Source organism: Canis lupus, chromosome 3 (assembly GCF_048164855.1).
Source record: "Canis lupus baileyi chromosome 3, mCanLup2.hap1, whole genome shotgun sequence".
In the NCBI taxonomy this organism is placed as follows: Eukaryota; Metazoa; Chordata; class Mammalia; order Carnivora; family Canidae; genus Canis; species Canis lupus.
Window position 1 is genome coordinate 24,472,034 of NC_132840.1, and position 19,565 is coordinate 24,491,598.

At 58.7% G+C, this 19,565-nt stretch overlaps 1 protein-coding gene across 6 annotated transcripts in view; it reads right to left on the reverse strand.

Moving 5' to 3' along the window:
• CBFA2T3 (CBFA2/RUNX1 partner transcriptional co-repressor 3) overlaps positions 1-19,565 on the reverse strand; it is a 91,602-nt gene that overhangs the window by 30,293 nt on the left and 41,744 nt on the right. For 2 of the 6 annotated variants that reach the window (XM_072819576.1, XM_072819575.1), the window contains exons 1-2: positions 11,699-11,829; positions 9,718-9,984 (exon numbers count right to left, since the gene is read on the reverse strand). The exons of 3 other annotated variants lie outside the window; for them this stretch is intronic. In XM_072819576.1, the coding sequence (XP_072675677.1) occupies positions 9,718-9,958 (241 nt within the window). In that variant the 5' untranslated portion in view covers positions 9,959-9,984; positions 11,699-11,829. Of the gene's footprint in view, positions 1-6,712; positions 6,853-9,717; positions 9,985-11,698; positions 11,830-19,565 lie in introns of those variants that run through there. One more of the 6 variants, XM_072819578.1, reaches the window with a different exon arrangement.

Below are 19,565 nucleotides of genomic sequence, written 5' to 3' on the forward strand. Positions count from 1 at the left end.
CCAGTGAGGGGGACAGTCCCGCTTTGTGTTAAGGCTGCCAGGGAGGGCTGGCTCAGCTCCCTGGCGGCGTCCTGACCCCGGCTGGAAACCCCGGTGGGCCCCATGAGGCTGCTCTTCCCCGCTCTCCCTTCTCAGGTCAAGCATCCCCACCCAGTGTCCTCATGCCCATGCTCTGCATACAGCATTGGGTAGAACCCCCACAACGCAGCCAGGGCCCCACATGTCATGACTGCCAGGGTCACCCGGCCTGGGAACAGTAGACGCGGCCTGACCTGTCCACTGAACACCACCTCGGCCTCTGTCTCCCGCACTCCTGATTCTGGGGTCCTCTGAGGCTGAGTCTCATTGATTGTCCAGCTGACGGCAGGGGCTCCCCTGGACAAGCTCCATCTTAGGGGGCTCCAATTAGGCAGATCTGGTCAAATTTTCTCACGATTTTAACATATAAGAGGAGTATCCACTGCCCCTAGGTAGGGCTTAACACCCGCTCCCCACACATCAGCTCATCTACCCTCAGGTCAGGAAAAGCAAAGAGACCCCAAGGACTGATCTTTACAGGAGTTGCACACTATAGACTCATACTGCGCTCACTCAGATGGTGAAGCAGCGGCTCAGGGAGGGTAGGTGACTTGCTCAGGCCTCAGAGCCGGAAGCCCAGAGCCTGCCAGGCAGAGGAAATTCAGAGCTGGAGCTGCCCTGGGAATGCCACATGGGATCAGAGGCTCCTCATTCTGAGTCAGGGTGGATGCCCTGGGCTGTCCCAACAGGGGCAGGCACGTGTGAGGACCATCTCCCATCTGCATGGAACTCCTTCTGACCCTGGAGCATCCAAAAAGGAACGAGAGCCAGCCACCAGCATCCCATGCCCTCCCCGCCAGTCCTGTCAGCAAAGAGGGGCAAGGCACCCCGGTTCTTCCCAAGCAGCCCATCAGGGGCCGCTGGGTGAGTACAGAACCCTGCCCTAGGGAGGTGAGGGGCCAGCGACAGGAGTAGAAGCAAGGGAGCATGGAGTCTGGACCAGGGACATGGAGCCCAGCAGCCAACCTGGAGCCTGGAGCAGCATTCCGGTCAGAGCAACTGCCTGGTGCTGACGCAGGCAGGGACACCCGCAGGGAAGGGCTGGGCCCCCATCCCGGGGCCCTGGCTCAGAGGGGGCTCTGACATACGTGGAAGAGAACATTCCTTATAGGAAGGGCCCAGACCACTGGCTTGTGTGACCTTCCCACAACCCTTGGAGGCCGATGGTGCACTTCTCTTCTTTCAGATGGAAACTGAGGCACAGAGGCCAAGCGACCTGCCCCGCTCACACAACTAAGTACGGGGCTGGATGCTGGACATGACCTGGGCATGTCTCCCACCCACCCTCTTCTGCTTGTCTGCACACCACCTTGCAGAGGCTTCCTTTGGTATGCCCTCCAACCCCCACCTCCCAGAGGGCTGGGGGCCTGCTGTGGGGCTGGGCAGGTGGGGTCAATCACATCTCGGCATCCTAGCAAGCACAAGAGCCAAAGGGTGAGCAGAGGCACCAGGTCCTCCACACCCAGCCTTGCCTCCCACCCTTGAGAACATTCCCAGACCCTGGTCTGCAGGCCACAGGCCCATGGGAGACCCTGCATCTTTCCCATACAGTGTAGCCAGTCCCCAGCTGAATGTCCCTAATCCGTCCACAGAGGAAGCAGCTCTCCAAGGCCGGGCGGAGCCGGTGGGAAAGAACATGGAATGTGCCGGAACAAGCCACCCCATCCATCACTGTCCCTGTCTGCCTGTGGTTCCCAGCCCGCCCTGCCTGGCTGAGAACTGGCCAAAGCCCAGAGCTTCCAGCCCTGGGGTTCTAGAACCTTCTGCTTGTCTCAAGTCTGCAATACTGCTGGAAATAACAAGCCGCTGCTTTGATCATTAGGGTCTGATTTCTGCTTATAGCACATATGACCCTCACAGAGGCCGTAGGAAAGTAAAAAGGTTAGATGCCCCAGGCCCTTGGCATGGGCATAGGCAGGTACTGCCCATAGGTAACAGAGCCAGAGCCATGACTGAGTCCTGATCACCTGCCAATCCTTGACCTGAGCCCTTCACACGAACCACCTCAGCTCCACCCCACAACAAGCCCATGAGCTGGGCAGATGAGGAAAGTGGCCTTAAACACAGGCCATCTGGCCCCAGAGGCCACTCTGTTAGTCATTGAGACTGGGCAAGGCCCTCTCTGCTCCTGGGCCTGCTGTCCCGGGATGGATGTGGCCCCAGCCAGACCCCTGTCCTGGAGTGATGCACAGGCACGGGTTCCCGGGACGATGGAAAGGCCAGCCTCAGGAGCAGGGGAGCTGGGCTGCCAGGGCCAGGGCTCCAGGAATGCCATGCAGGGCCTGCGCCTCTGTCAGGGTGGGACGTAGGAGGACCTTGGGCACGCCACCCCAGTCTCAGGGTGTGCATCTGTGTGCTGAGAAATGCACTGAGTGCTGAGTGTGCATGGCGAGCTCACAGCTCTGGGGGTGCCAGGCCAGGAGGAGACCTACATCCGTGGTGGAGCCTGACCTGCTCCTGTCCCTCACACGGATGGGGCACCTTCCTTACAGGGAGGGTGCAGACGAGCAGGAGGAGGACGGACCACCCCTTCAAGGTCATCTCGCCCAGACCAGCATCACAGTGGGTTCCACCACTGGCCAGATGGGGAGCCCGTCTCCACTGTCTCCCGGGAGCTGAGGGCTCCACACAGGGTAAGGTGCAGTGTGGGAGCTGGGCCCGTCCCTGATGTCCCAGCTTTTGCCTGTGGCCAGGCGGTGGGCCAATATTATAAAACTCCAGGCAAGGTAAACTCATGCACTTGGCTCTCCTAGGAACCCAAGGGGCAAGCCGGCCCTTCTAAGACATTTCCTAAGACTGGTACCAAATGGCTCCCTGATCCTGAGCCAGGACCCTGAGAGCACTCCTGGGGTCCCCTGTGCCTGACCTATCCCTTCTCCTGTCCCATCTCCCACACTCCCTCCCTTATGCAAGTCTCCTCAGCTGTACCTTGCCTCAGGGCCTTTGCACTGGCTGTTCCCTCTGCCAGGGATTCCTTCCCCCAGATTTCATTATGGTCTGCTCACATCCTCTGCATATTTACTCAGAGGCAACTTTTTCTCTTGGTGAGACTGAGTGCCTGAAACACTGCTGGGCACACAGGAGGTGCTCAATTACAACCAAGGAGGCATTGTTCACTGACAGCAGCCTCCCTAGGGTTATGGGGTCCCTTTCAGTGGATGTGAGTCCTGACCTCTGCCGCACCTGCCCCAATGTGGTTGGCCAGAGATGGGAGAGGACTCCTCCCCGCTGGAAGGTCTGGGCAGGGCAGCAGCTGGCTGGTGTCAGGAATAGCCCGTGGGTGCCTGAGGGGAGCACACAGCTGCCGGGCCCTGACACGAAACATCCTGCTCAGGCTGGACAGCTCCAGAAGGAAGAGCAGTGAGCTGTCCCCTGCAGACCTGCCTGGCCACCCACTGGGGCAGCCCAACCCTGAGGCAGAGGCATATGCACCTGTTGGAAGCATCTCCTCCGTCCGTCCAGGGTTGCTGGGTCTTCCAGCATCCTGAACCTCCCCACACACCAGCCCTTGATGGAGACGCCACTGTCATCTTGCTTTGCTCACGAGGACATGGAGACTGAGTCACACAGGAGGGAGATGCCCCTGGGGACCTCCAGGGTCCAGCCTAACATGGCTTCTACTCCCTTCTTCCTTCCCCTTTGGGCCCAAACTGCTGGGTGACATGGGGGGTGACCCACAGTCCTGTCCACTCTGCCTGCATAGCCTCGGCCCCGTCCTCCCAGTCCCCACCACCCCTTCCCAGGCATCTCCTCTGGTCCAGATGGGCAGCGCTGCTCACTGCTGCTCACTGAAAAGACTCAATGAGGCTACAGAGCTCGGACCCTCCTGCCCCCTTAAGACCACACTGTGACAGGCCCTGAGAGGAGCTAAACCAGACTCACACAGGAGCTAAACCACTGGGATGGGATGCACATGATGGGGAAACCATGTGGAGGCATATGGTGAGGCAACGGGTGCTGCAGGCACCCCTCAAAGGCAGGACCCACCGAAGGGCGCCCTGGAGACAGACGGGGATGCCCATCCACCACATCTGAGCACAGGACGCTGGCCAGGGGATGGCCACCAGGCCTGTGGCGTCCTCTGTGGACCTCTGTAAGGTCAGAGCAGCGACGCTTGGTGTGTGAGCACCCTCCTGAGTGCTCAGCGCCCCCCCCCCCCCCCCCCCGGGCTCTGTATCTGCGAAAGAAAGAGATTTGCAGGGAGGGAGAGGCAGGGACTGCAGGGCTGCCTGGGATGGTCCCCACACAGAAGGTCCCCACCACAGACTCAGAGACACCCCCCTGGAGGCCACTGAGCTGGGTGCAGGGCCTGGGCCAAGGGAGATCCACAGGCAAAGTGCCCAGGTGTGGGGTGCAGAGAGGAGGGGCCCCCAGGCCTCTGCAATCCTGTCCCGCTGCACCCCTCCTCCCCATATCCACCCCACGAGGGCCTAGCCTGGCCCTGGAGCGCTCTCAGAGGCCTCCCTGACTGGGAGCACACTTCCTGGGGTGGCTGGGGGCTGGGGCTCTTCTGCAGCCTCCCACTGGCATGTGTGGGATAAACAGGAAAAATGAGGCGTAAGTCCCTAAGAAGAGATGCATTCAGAGGGTCTGCGACCCACAACAGACATGGGTCAGCAGGCTGGGGAAGAGATAAAGGGGCTTGGGGGACTGCCTGCATTCTGGGTGGACTCAGAACCATGGGTGACCCTTGGTGCCCAGACGGGTGGGTCTGACCAGGAGGCTGAGTCCCCTCCTAAGGCCAATGTCAGAGGGAAGGCTTGTCTTTGATCCCCAGCAAAGCGACACAGGTTTTCGGCCCTAATGAGTCCCAGGCGCTTCCCACATGTGTTTCTCATCACAGCCTGCGCCGCCCCGTAATAATATAAAAGTACAAGGATTACTGCTTTCCCTCCGTTGGTCGGCTGGGCCGCCCACCCCCGAGAGTGCTCCCGCCGCATCCATCCAGGGCTTCCCGCCCACCCTCTGGGCCTTGGCTCTGGCCGTGAACCCCACCCTCCACCACCACCCTTCCCTTCTCAGTGCTGAGCTCCTCAACTGCCTGTTCCAGGGGCCCCGTGACCCCCTGACCCCGGCTTGTGGGGCTGGTGGCCAAAGTCACAGGTCCCCACAGCAATAAAGCTGGGCTGGGAGTCAGTACACGGGGTTTCTCATCCCGCTCTGCAAACAAGTGTGAGCTCGGGAAAACCACCCAGTACACCTCTGAGCCTTGGCTTACCCCTTGGTAAAATGGGGCCCGGAGCGCCCGCTTCTGGGGTGGGGGTGGGCTTCACACACAGTGGCTAGCCCGCTGTGGCTCCTGCTGCCCCAGGGTGGGGCCCTGCTTGGCCCCCTACTCCTGTCTCCTGGTGGGAATATCTGTGGCTTCTCTAACCTGGGCCCTGGGAGGCAGGGAGGGCAGAGCCAGCACCCACAGAGACCTCCCAGCACCCACGAATGTGGCCTGTGCTTGGCAAGCAGTGTCCTGCTGAAGATGGACACACGGGGCCCCGGAGGAGGGGCCTGTCCTGCAACATCACACACCTGCACAGCCTTGATTTCAAGCTGCCTCCCTTCTGCCAAGAGCTGTTTACGCTCCAGGCTCTGAAACCCTCTGTCATTCAACTCCTCCTGCGAAAGCCATGAGGGACAATGTCGCTTGCTCTAGGTCACACAGCCATCACCCATCACACAGGGGTGACAGTGGGCCTCATCCCAGACACACCTGGCCTGCCTGTTGCCTGCCAGCCACTCTGGAAAGCATAGCATATTTACACTACAGATGACCTTGGGCTCAAGAACTGGGGAGACAGACAACTGTCCTCTTCTTATTCCAGGCCCTGATGGAGGGGGGCAGGCAGATGGGGCCTCCCCTGGTGCCTCCCACACTCTGGCTCCACCCTGCTTCCTCCCTCCTGTCCAGCATGCCTGTCGTGCTGCAGGGCCTTTGCACCTGATAGAACGCTCCCCCAGAACTTCCCAGGACTGTCTCCTTCTTATTAGTCAGGTTGGTTTCAGATGTCCCTTGTCAAAGAAGCCTTCCTGACACTTAAGCCAGATCTGCCCCACCCTGCGCTGTCCGCTACCTCACCCTACATTATTGTCCTTGGAGCACTTGTCTGCACCTGCAATCACCACCTGTGCTGGTTCTCATGTTCATGGTCTGTCTCCCCGATGACACGGGTCTTGTCTTTCGGTGCACTGCTAATCCCCAGACAGAGCCCAGCACAATGCCAGACACTGGGCAGGTCTGCAGCAGACCTCTGAAGGTTTGCCGACTGGCCCGTGAGAAAATGCTGGCATCCCCACCTGCTCTCCTGCTGCCCTGGGTCCCATCCTCTTCATGTGTGCAAGCTCAGCTCCCTGCGGCAGGACAGCACCTGGGCAGGGCCTGGAGGGGTCTTACCCTGCGGCTCCCTGTATGTCCATGGGAAGAATCTGACGACAGGGGGCTGTTTGGAGCCCATCCCGCAGCAAGAAGCACAGTTGTGGTATCTGAGACCCCCTCCACCTGTGAGGTGGACGCTTCACAAAAGGGCCTCAATGCTTTACCCTCCCTGGCCCACACCCCTTGCAGGGTGACAGCAGCTCTTCCCATCTACTCAACATGGAGTAGATATCCCCGCCCTGCCTCCAGGCTGACCCTGGGACTCACTCTGGATGCGGTGGAAGCGATGTCAGCCAACTCTGAGCCTGGATACGAGAAGCATCAGCTGCACTTATTCTCCTGCTCAGCCAGCCTGCTGGAGGATGGGAATGTGCGGGCAGAGTGGGCCCAGCCGAGTCTCCAAACACACCAGAGGCCCAGCCACATTCAGCAGAGCTGCTGACCACAGACCCAAAAGCAAGCCCAGTGGGACCAGAACTGCCCACCTACAGAACTCTGAGCCAAATAATGGTGGTTACTTTAGCAGTGAGGTTTTGGGGTGGTTTATTACACAATAATAACTAGCTGATACACGTGGGTATTTAGAACCACAACACACGGGAGCTGGAAGGGACCTCAGGGGTTAGTCGATCAGATCACACAGATGGCAAATGTCAGTTGAGTCTGAGACTCCTGCCTCTGCTCCTCACTCCTCCTGTGGCAGCTTCTCTGCCTGGACAGGCACCCCTACCTGTGCTCTAAGGAAACTGTCAGAGACGCACACAGTTATCTATTAGAATGTACATCACTGTGTTGTTTATAAGAGTGAAAACAGGAGACAAGTAAGATGACCCCAGTTGAAGGCTGGCTAAGGATATTCTCCGGTTGACACAAAAATACTATGCAGCCTTAGGAATCATGCTATAGGTATGTCTGCTTTAGCAACTGTTTTTCAGCATCTACCAGCTTGCATCACACACCCCACCACACAGCAATCTCTCTGCTGGGTGCACACATGGGTGCATCAGCAGCAAGGAGCAGGAATATTCATCCGCCATTTTGTCAAAGGCCCAAATTGGAAGCCGTCCAAACATCCATCAAGAATTGAAGGGGGAAATGGCTTGTGGGATCCGATACAGCAAGGGAAAAAACCACCACATACAGCCACGTGCACCAACACAGACAAACCTCACATGTGTACAGCTGAGCCGATGACGCCAGACCCCAAGCAGCACATGCCACGCAATTCCACTTCTACAAAGTGCAGAAACAGGCCAGGTGGTGCTAGACTCATACTGAGTCAGGAGTGACCAAGTGGGGCCCAGGGCCTGGGGCCCAGGACCAGGGGCAGGTCAGCCAACGTTTGTTATCCGGCATGCTGTGAGAGTTCAAGCTGTGGATTTCCATGTGTGGTACTTACGTGCCCACTGGCTAGCAAAAATGGGGCCCTGGAACACTATCTAGTGATATGGAAAAGCGATCCACACAGATCAAGAGGTGATAAGCACATGCAATTCTATCTTGAAAGCAAACTCATGCACAGAAAAATGACCAGACACGGAAGTAACTGGCTCCTGGGTGGAAAGCGGCTCAGAACCAGCATGTTCCTGGCCTCTGTTCTCAAGAAGAGTCTGGGATTTCGGTTGCACCACACAGCCCACAGCTCCCACCGACTGCAGATGCCCCAAACAAGTGGAATAGGTGAGACTGTCTCGGACCCAAGTTCCGCTGACAGTCTGTAACCCAGTCTTCACAGCATCCCAGCGTTAAGCAAATGGTTAAAAGGCAGGGGAGGGTGGAGAGCTCAAAGCTGCTGGAATGAAAACCTTCCATGCTCTCCAAAGGGCTGCAAACACGATCCAGATGCCGGGCCTGCTCGCCCTGCCTGCCGCTGGCGCACAAAGGAAGCACATTCCTCGCCCAGCTGCTGGGGCTGTGTCGCCAAGAGCGGTTCCCTAAGAGCTGAGGGGGAGGCACCCTGCCATCTGGCCGCCTGCAGGGGGGAGAGGCAGAGAAGGAAGGGGTGCCCTCCTTGCCCAGCACTAGTCCTGAAGCTCTGGGAGTCCCCTCCCATCCCCCCATGCACGCTGCCACCAAGGGGAAGTGGCCCATCTGCATACTGAATGTGACTGGACTATGACAATGAATGTGGTAGCATGGCTGCTGGAGTAAAAGAGTATATATAGAAAGAGTGAGTGAGTGGGAGGTGGATGGATGGGCAGACAGGTAAATGGATGGATGGATGGATGGGTAGATGGGCAGGTGGATGGACAGGTAGATGGATGGGTGGATGGGTAGATGGACAGGTTGATGGATGGATGGGTGGGTGGACAAGTAGATGGATGGGTGGATGGATGGGTGAGTACATGCATGGGTGGGTAGAGATGGTGCTGTGACTTCAGTGTGATGGAGATGATCCCTTTCCAGGACATTCACAGATAGTGGGACAGTCACACACAGATCTGTGCAGTAGTGGGAAGAGCCCAGCTCTGGGGTTGGACAGGTGGAGTTCGGCTCAGGGCCTCATCCCTTGGGTGGCCTTCAAGCCTCCTCACTCTCTGAGCTTCAGCCTCCTCATCCATGCTCTGGGGCGGGGGAGAGGGGGCAATGTTCTGACCATTAAACAAGTGCCCATTAAGTGAGTGCCCCACAGCTGCTCCACTCAGACACACACACCTGGCTAGGACAGAATGGGGAGGGGACTGGGGACCCCAGGAGTGGGAAAGTCAGTGAAGCCTGAGATATGAACAGGAGAGTCCAGTACTAGGTTTTTATCCCAGGAAGGGCTGAGACAGAGCACTTGGCAGGGTGCCAGTATAGGCAGTCTGTGGGATGTGACCCCAAGAAAAATTGCAAAGCACACCTGGCATATTTTAAGGGTAATCTAACATATACTCAAAAGATCTCTAAAAGCAATCAGAAAGTGCCCTGGGGAGAGGGGGGGCAAGCTTTCCTTCTGTGCTAGCCACCACCCCTTTAAACTGTGCCCTCGATTTATTTTTCCACTGCCTGCTACCCACCAGCACTACCCCTCCCACCATGAAGGAGACAGTGATGATGAGGAACAGGAACATAATCACAACCCATCACGTAAGTTAATACGCAGCATTACTATAGATTACTTATTGAGGAGGAAGGATTGATGAAATCCAGGGAATTCATGGGTCCAGGCTGCCCTGGAGGTGACGGATCAGGTGGGTAGTGCCACCAACAGCCCTGGGGACATCCAGGGCTGGGGTGTCCAGTGTCAGGGCAGCTTCTAGGCAGAGGTGATGGCTATAGGATCTGCACACCTGGAGAAAGGCGCAGGGACGGAAGGAAGGGCAGCTGCACAAGCGGCCACCAAGCGCTGCGCCTGTGTCCACGTGGGGAGTGGGCGGGAAGGCGGAACAGAAGGTCTAGCCAGTCTGCGGAGGGTCTGGAAAACCCAGCCAAGCAGTGAGGATTCTCCTTTGTGGGCCATGAGGCACCTGGAAGGCTTAGTTGATCCCCAAAGCATTTTCGTTGTTTAAAAAATGTGCAAATTGGCTGCATATCACCTTGAAGTCTTCAGAGGAAACCTGCCAAAAATTTAAAATAATAATGCTGCCCATATGAATGATAAATAGTAATTAGGGCCTGGCACTGTATCTAGCCCCCAGCCACAGAACAGCCACCCTCGTTCATGTACGACCTACATGGACCTGCCACATGCACATGAGAGACACAGATGCGGACGGGGGTGAGGCACCCAGATCACGGCGACCTCTCTGAACCCCATATTCTCCCCTGAGGGGGGCACAGATACAATTCCCCACCGATAGCACCCGAGGGGCCCCGGGAGACACCGTGCAAGCAAACCCTCGAAAAGGCGTCAGAAAGAACTGCCCAGGTCGGGACAGGGAGTGAGGAGGCAAGCGGGCCAGCCATTCTCCAGGTTGGCTCCGATGTTCCCTCCCTCCTGGCGCAAGGAAGACCTGCCAGCAGCTGCGTCCGAGCAGTGCTAAGAGTCTGCTGTCACGGGGTTGCCTTGATGCCCACTGCAGGGAGCCCCTGTTTGTGCAGGACCTAGGAGGGGGCAGACCTGAGGCTTCTCAGCCCCACCCAGAGGCATGTGCACATCCAGGGCCCTCAAGACACACCACCCCGGGGGCAGCAGCCCCAGGGCTACAGGGCGTCCTACCCCTGATGTCACAGGCTGGTCCTCTGGCCTTCATGGGAGCCTGGGGGCTGCTGGCAGAGTTCATACCTCCCCTGGCAGAGCACTTGGGAAGGCAGGACACAGCCCTGCAGGGGACGCATCACAGCTCACAGGGCCTGGGGCCTCACTGCCTTCACTTCCCAGATGCTCTGAAAGGGTCAGGTCCTCACCCCAGGTCACACAACGCTGGAGCAGGGCTTGAGTTCCCTGCTCACCTCCTCAGATCTCCAAGCTGTGGTTGATTTTATGATTTAACCCTCATCATGCAGGAGAGGCCTAGAGGCAGGGTGGCCTCATACCACCTCCAGGAGGGAGGGAACCCCTGCCTGTCTTGGGGTGGTTGCTGGTCATACTCTTTGGGCACCTTGAGCTGGGAGCTCTGGGACTTTGTCTTTCCAGGGCCTTCTTCTTGGTAGACTCTGGAACATTCCATCTTCTTGCTGTAGGAACTGTCAAAATGTCCCACAGATTCCAGTCCTAGGTCACCTGGAAGGCACAGCTCAGCCTCCCTCAATGCAGGTGGGGCCGACAGGCTCAGGGAGTCTGTTTGCAAGTCCTGTTTCCAGTGTGTTTGTGGCCAACCTGAGGCCCGGCTTTCCCACCTGCTCACAAGACCCCACTGTCCACACTACTTGCAGAGGAGTCAGCCTCGTGCCTGGGTACACCTGCACCGGGTGTCAGATGGGCTGTTGTGGGCAGGTAGGGAGACCCTTTTCCCCCACAATGCTCCACCAGCAAGGACCCATGCCCACCCCTCCCCACCTCTCTCCTCCCCTCCTGGCCAACCAGCAGCCTCTGCGGACAGTCCTTGTGGATTCCTCCAGATATTTTCGTGTAAACGTGGAATGCAAACCTGGGCACCCACAAGTCCTACTGTTCCACCACCAGGTTTTCTCAGCTGGGGTCTCACATCTTTTCCAGTGACGAGCCGGAGGCTGCATTCAGTCTGCAGGGCCTCGGCCTGCTCACCTGGACACCTGCACCCTGGGGATAATTAACTCTTCCGCGGGGAGGTAACAGAGGATCCAAGCAAAAACAAGCACCAAGTTTGCCATAGCCAACAGGCATACAGTAAGTGCCAACTTAGGACCAACCTATCCACAGGCAACTCCCTGAACACTTGCTCCCTTGAAGGCGCTCCTTTGGAGCTCTCCATGTGCACTGGCTCATCTGTCATGCCCCCGATCCTGAGAGCAGGAGGACTGGGCAGGTCAGGCCCTGGGCCGCTGTTCCCCGCCCCCACCCCAGCACATGTGGAGCCCATGACGCATTCCCTTCTTCACTGAGAGCTCCTGTGACTATGGAAGGTTCTAGAGCTGTGTGTGCATGATGGCCATTGTGAGCAAGGTGGCCACGTAACCAGGAGCCGAATCTGTGCTTTCACTTCGTGTTACTCAGCGTGGTGCACGGCACAACGCACCGCCCGGCAGCCAAACCACAGGTGCAAAGAGAGGCCCTCCTCTCCCTACCCAGAGGGTGCCACACCTGCCTGCCCACCTTGTGCCCGGATGGGGTCCCCTGCTCCCCAGGGCCACCTAGGGAGGCGCCACTGGACTGGGGTCCCTATGACCTGGGAACAACACCTCCTTTCTCTGAATTTAAAGAAAACAGCCTCCTCTGGAAGCAAACCTTTTAAACAGATGTTTCCTCTTGGCAGGCCTCCTGTGCCTCCCCCGCCAGGCCTCCCGGGAGGCGGGGCCTGCTCAGCTCTCACACCGAGGCACAGGGGAGGCCAAGTGATTTCAATTCTTTTTAGGAAGGGGGAGGAAAATATTTTTAAAAATGTGTTTTACAAGCCTGGCTTTGCCATTGTTTATGTAAACAGGTAAATTGTTTCCTGCCTCAATTAAAAACATCTGCCACATAAATGAATACCAATTAACTCATCCTGTTTTTAATTACTCTGTTAATTACACGCAGGCAGCAGAAAGGACGGCTGGGAGTAGGGGAAGCCGAGTGCGGTCCCTCCCCCAGCTTGGCAAGGATCCGGAATGTGTCTGGCTCCTGGTGGATGAGGGTGGCAGGGAGGTGCTGGCACGGCGCCAGCAGGGATTCCCCGATCTCGGGCTGCTGAGTGGACACCTCTTCCCAGGGCCCCCTGGGCCACAGCAAGGAAGGTGGAGTCCCCTCCTGCATGCCCTCCTGCCCTCTGCAGCCCCGTGACTCTGCCCCGTCACTGGAGAGGAAGGAGGGGTCTTCCTGCCGCCTCCTCCCATCTCGGCCCCATGTTGCGGAGGAGGGAGGCAGCCAGAGGGATGGAGGCCTGGATCTGCCCCAGGAAGGCCTGTCTGGGGGATCGGAGTCCCCCGGCAGGCAGGCACTGCTAGGAAATGATACGGAACTAGCTGCTGCTTAAGGACAACTTGTCTTCTGCCTGCCTTGCTGGACCGGAGCCCGGCGCCTGGAGCTTGCTCAGCTGCCTCTTGGGGAGCACCGCCCCGACCCTTGCCGGCTCTTCCTACCCACCCTCCTCCACAGCCTCCACTGCAGTTTGCAACCACCCAGCCACTTCCACCTGCACCATTGTTCAGCCCAGTGTGTACAGGAGGTGCTCAGGGACACACGCTGAAGACACATGACATAGCAGAGACTCAGGAGGGCACATGCAAGGTCCTGTGGCTCGCACTTGTGGGGAGGATTTAGACCTAGGACTGCACTGCGGCCTATGTCCCAGCAGCCACACTCTGCTCTCTCCCTCCTGGGGCATCCCAGGGTCCCCTTCCACCCAGACAGTACACCCCACCCCCATAGATGCCTGTGGGTGTCGATCGTTGGCCCCACCCTTTCCCCAGATTTTCTGGTTTGTAGATGCGATGTGGTCAGAGCTGGCTGGCTCTCGGAGCCCATCCAGGCTGAGGGGCCCATAGGTCTCCACCTGTCTGCCATGTCCAGCCAGGTGCTGGGCACCAGGGCCGCTCACGAGAAGGAGAAAGAGGCTGTCAGCTTGGTCAACTCAAAGAGAGGAGGGCTGCGATCCATTAGCCATGTCTCCCTGGGCATCAGCGTGGACAGGGATTGATTAGTCAGGTCTGCCCTGGACATTGGTATGGCCAGCGTGGGTCAGCGCTCTGTGTATTGGCACATGAGGGTCCAGTCTACCCCTCATGCCACAGGTGAGAAGTCTGATGCTCAGTGTTCTAGAACATTCTCCCTACCCTATTATGTGTGGGTTTCTACTCAGGGAGCTGCCTGCACTGGGGGCAATCTCTGGGGGGGTCAGCAATACACAAATGGGCAGGCCAGAGCCTTCTCGATGCCCTCCCCAGGCAAATTCCTTCCAGAGCTGGGTCCCAGCTTGCAGCCCTCAGACACTGGCGACAAGCCACTGCCTGGAATCCTGTCCAGCCGCGGGGAGAGGACAAGGAACAGCCAGTGCTAAGTGAAATCCTTCCCACAGCCTGTGGGGTTGTTCTGTTATTTAATAAACATAAAGAAAACTTAAAACGTGTTTCTCTTTCTAGAGCACAGAGAAGTTAAGTAACTGCCCAAAGCACACAGCTAAGAAGGACAGAGCTGGGGTTACAGCCCCCACCTGATTCCTCCAAAAATCCCAGGTCTCAGCAGCTTGACCAACATGGTGGGGAGGCCTACAGGAGCCTTACAGCACGCCCTGGACTCGCAGCAGCTGGGGAGGGGGTGGGTCTGAAGTCCAGGGTGTGCCCACCTCCTGGCCTCGGCTGTGCACACGTCCCTTGGCTGGGCACAGCTTCAGCATTTCCTGAGAAGTAGAGGGTGCCTGCCTCTGCTTCGCAGCATGGGCTTGAGGATGCTGGACTCTCTTACATGTCTATTGCTTCCTGCCTGCCTCCCCTTCCAGGCAGGCCACCAGGCTGACTTCTTGTGTGTTGTCTTGTGGTTTCCTGAGCCACTGAGGGCCGAGACCCCATTTCTCAGGACCCGCTCAGCATGCTGTCTGGGGTATTTGCACCCTCAGACTTCGGCCCGGGGTGAAGGTCTCCTTCAGATATCCTGCCACAGGCATTTCCTTCTCATACCCGCCAGTCATCCTAAGGATCTGGGCTGTTGCTCTGGGGCCTTCTAAGCAATGGGAGCAATAAAGTGCCTCTGGTAGTGGTGAAGTCATGTGGGGGCAGGGGGCTCCCTCTAGCTTGTGGGGCGGCCACTGGGTCCCAACAAGGGGAGTCCCACTTTCAAGCACAGAGGCCTGCTCACTTGCATGAAGCCTGAGCCTGTCTCCACGCCCCGTGGCTCTCTGAGGGGCAGCCAGGAAGCAGGGTCCATCTCTGAGGCCTGTCCCTTGCAGGTGGTCCAGACGCGGTGTCCTTAGCCCCTCGTGGGGATGAGCCCAGAGACCCACTAGTTGTGGCTTCACATGGAGACGGCCTCAGGAAGAGACCCTCGGTTCTGGCAGCATGCCCACACCAGGGTCTGAGGACAAAGGGGTGATGTAGGGGTACAGGTGCAGGGACCCCTGAGAGGCCGTATGGTCATGCCCAGGGTTTAACTGCAGGATCTCCAGGCTGAGACTTAGCCTGTGTGGAAGAATGCATTCGGGGAGGCTGGCCCTCCTCAAACCTAAAGGAGGGGCTTCTCTGGCCCCATGACACAATCCTGTCCCAAGCACAGAATCGCACTGTCCATATCCCACGAGTCACACAGGCAGCGGGTGCATGCTCCTTACAGAGGGACAGTCTGGGAAAACTGCAAGCCACGGTCGGTGGACACTCACTGTGGCCAAACCATGGGTTCGGCGTCCGTGCCCTCACTGGCACCCCAGTGGAAGTGCCGGGCCACTGCCAAGGGCCACCAAGAGGGCAGGAGCCAGGAGCAGGGTTCACAGTCCTCTGGCTGTCAGGCCGTGTCCACCGTGGGCACAGGGTCTGTTTCCGGCCCGGGGCCCTCCTGCAGCCTTGGGAAGGCGCCAGGCGGGCAGATGGGCTGGTGCTGCTGCAGCCGAGCTGGCGGCTGTGCGGGGGAGGTGAGACAGGAGCCGCCCCCACCTCCCTCCCAAGTGGGAACCTTCTGGATGTTTTGACTCTCATTCCACCAAATGGTGTCACAGAACCTTGAGGGGATCTGGAGTAGGTTCCTGCTGAGTCAAAGCAGACCTCGGGGGATTTTCTGCAGGGGTGGCTTCTGCGGCTGCGGGGGTACCAGGCTCCTGGGGAAGCTGGGGACACACTCGAGGCTGCACTAGGGACTCAGAGGCTCCCCTCAGGCCTATGCGCTGGGCGGGGCCCGTGGAGCTCCCCCGTGGCACATGCACTGTCCGGCGGCACATCCGTCAGTGGGAGTCGGAGCTGGCTTGGAGTCCTGGGGCCACCGCACCTTGTCTCTGTGAGCCCTCCGCCAGCCAGGCCGAAGCACACACTTGTGGTAGCATGACAATGTCCACGGCCACTTCCCTTAACTAGACCAGGGTCCCGGCCTCCAGAAGGCCCACTGCCCCACCCTCAGGGGCTGGGGGACGGTCCCCAGTGTCGATTGGACCCCCACCCCTTCTGTGGAATGGGAATCATCACTGTGCTGGCAGGCTGCTGTGAGGGCTGCTCAGCTAGAGCCGACCTGAAGCCCCAACCCACGGGCATGAGTGACCACTCGGCTCAGGGTTATTCAGGCTCACACAGACTCCCCTCTGACATGGAGCCAGACTGACTCCTCCCTCCACCAGCCCTGCAGGTCTGCTGGCTCTCAGGACATCAGTTCAGGGACAAGCCACCTGCCCTGTGCATCTTCCAGCTGCGCGCGGGCACTGGGCCAAGCCCTGAGAAGTGTCTTGAGGCAGAGGCTCACTGTGCATCACGACAGGACGGGTGGCCTGTGGTCAGCCAAAGGCTTTCTTTAGGTAGGACTGGTGGGCCTGGTCCCGGGTGCCCTGTGGGGCCTCCCCACAGCTGCCTCACAGAGGGCTCTGGTTTGACCTGAAGGTCCCGCTGGGCCCTGCAGCTGAGGCAGGAGGCCTGCAGGCCTGGTAAGTACAGCTCCCTGTGGGGATCTTCTTCGGGAGCAAGGTGACTGCTGTGGCGTGGCCACGAGGGTGGGCACCGAGGCCATGGGACCTCGAGGCCAGCTCAGGCATGTGCATGCTCACAGGAAACATGCTTGTTCTCACGCTACGATATCAATGCCACCTCAGAATGGCCAAAGCTCTCCATGACCCCAGGGTGGCTCCCATGCTCTCCCTGTCCCCCTCCCTCGCACAGCCCCACCCACAGGTCCCCCAGGGCTGGTCCTCACGTGTGCTGGGCATGCTCCTGCTACAGGGCCTTTGTGTGGCTGTGTCCTAGGTCAGTCCCCTTGCTGGCCACAGCTGAATGCCCCCTGACCAGAGAAGCCTGGCCTGACCTGGACAGCATCTCCATCCAGCCCAAGGCCCTCCCTGGGACCCCTGGAGGAGAGAACATCTGTCATCTCCTTCATTTCTTGTCTGTCTCTCTCCAGAAACCAGCAGCCCTGCAAGGGCAGTGTCTCTCTGCCTGACTCGGGACCAGTGCCCAACACACAGTAGGCGCTCAATCGTTACTCATCAAAAGAACGAACAAGCACCACCTGACCCTGACGCTCTGACTGATGATGCATCCCAGCTCTACCACTTGGCTCCATGCTGCCAGGCAGCCGTGACCACTGTGGTCAGTTTCCTGGGTATGCATGACTGGGGGCCCCTGGAACCAGCATGCCAAGCCTGTGGTGGGAGGTCAGGGCAGGAAGGGGGGAGGAGGATTTCTGTGGCATAGGAGAGCTCCCTGTCTTCCGATTTGGAGAAAAGGGGAGGAGTTAACTGTGCACTCTGGCCAGGACCTGGGTGTTCACATTCTGCTCTGTTTCCACATGGGCTGGGTGAGCTGAGGGTCCGCCAGTGCTTCTGCAGGGACCTCCCCACCTGCCTCCTGCCCTGCATGGGGACAGCAGCTGCCCAAAGACCTGGGCTCCATGGAAGGCTGAGAAGAGAAGTACCTTCTCTCGGGGTCTCCCAGGGGGAGGGTCTCAGCTGGGGAGGCTGGGAGCACAGGGAGCCAGGAGTGACATCCGCTGCCTTTACCCCATCCTCCCCAGCCCCAGTCCCCTCTGCCCACACCACATGGGCTCCTTGTGCATCAGTCCTGGGTGATCAGATGGAGGGGCTCCAGGGAGGTGCTCCTAGCACAACCCCCTGGCCAGGCCTTCTATGTGGAGAGCCCCAACTGCCAAGGCCACTGGCCAAGGCCTTGGGTGCCACAAGGCAGAAACACAGCATCTTTCCCAGGCCCTGTCCAGACTCCTGACCCAAGGGCCCCAGAGCACACAGGTGGGTGTTCTGCTGCCCTGAGTTTGGAACAGTCTGTTTGCACCAATCGGCGTTGGATAACTTCTCTGCGAGCTCCTGTGTGAGCTCCCAGCCCCTGCTCCATCCATCCATCACCTGGTGGCAGGGATGTGCCTTCTCCTGCTTCTGAGCTGCTTGCTGCTCCAGTGCAAGGATGGCATGAGTGAGCCCTGAGTACTAGCACCGTGGGGGGGTTCAGTGAGGACACATGCCCGGGGCTGACCCCTAGCCACCTCCCTCTGCGGCCTCACAGCCCTAGTCCCAACTGGAAAGCAGAGATCTGGGGTTGAGGAAACGGTGGAGGCAGATATGGCGGTGACAGTGTGCGGGCCAAGAGGCCACCCTGTTCAAACAGCCCCCTCCCCAGCCCACCAAGGGTGTCCTGACCAGCCATGACCCTGGGGTCAGCAAGGGGGACGGCTGGTACAGGGCAGATGGTCCCCAGGTCTCCAGGGCCTCTACTGTACTGGGTGCTTGTCTGGGCTCTGGGGCGGCAGGAAGGGGTACAGGATCCTGCCCCCCCCCCCGCAGAACAGAGCCCACGGAGGGGTGGGGGGAGCAGGGCACCGTGGGGAACAGGGCAGGGGGGGGCACTCACCCAGGAGAGAACTGAGGCTGACCTGCAGAAGGGGAAAGTGAGAGCCATGCAGGTGTGGGGCAGAGGCCCTGGGTGAGTGCACACTCAGTGTGGTTGGGAAACAGTGAGGAAGGGGGAGCAGAAGGAACAATTCAGGGGGTGTGGCTGTGTAGTGGCTGCAACTGCCTGGCTTTTAAGGGGACCCTGAGCTGCCTTCCAAGGAGGCTGGGGGCAGAGCTGTTTGCTGCAGGTGCTGGGGATGCAATGACCGCGTGAGGAACCACACCATGGTGTGGTCACCAGGCGCTGCCATCTCTGGATTGTAGCAGGATCTCGTGACACAGCACAGGGAAGCCTGGGCCCATCAGCAAGCGGCGCTTTGTATCAATTCGTCCCTCAAAGCCCAGTGGACGGGTTAACCCTAGCTGGCCACAGTGTGCATCCAAGAGAACTGAAAACACGCCCACAAATATCACACTAATGTTCACAGCACACAATGGCAGTGCAGTGAGAGGTAGAGAGTGCCTGGAGGTCCGCGGATAGTGACTGGCACGCGGGGCATGTCTACCTGACAGTTGGTATTGTCTGTTCCATGAGAGGTGATGTGTGGCAGAGGGGACAGCAGGTACAAACCCCAAACACAGTGGGTGAGTGACAGCCGCCAGCCACAGAGGCCACAGGGTGCACGATCCAGTCTGCTGGGATGGGAGCGGATTGGTGGTTGTCAGGGCTAGAAGGAGGGGGTGGCCACGACCCCCCAGGGTCACATCAGCACGACAACAACTAAAGGCTGGAAGCACCTTGATCGTCCATCGGCAGAAAGAGGGTAAAAATATGTGGTCCATCCCCACAGTGGAGTATTACTCAGCCATCAAAAGGAGGGCTGTTCTGAGCCCTGCCACAGCATGGACAGGAGGACAACATCCTGAGTGAGGTCAGCTTGTCTCAAAAGACAAACACCAGAAGATTCCCTCTTGCACAAGGTCCCCAGAAGAGTCAGATCCAGAGACAGAAATAGATTGGGGGGGGGGGGCGCCTCTGGGGATGGGTGGAGCTCCAGTTAGGAAAGATGAGAATGTTCTGGAACTGGAGGCTGTGGTGGCAGCACAACAACATGTAC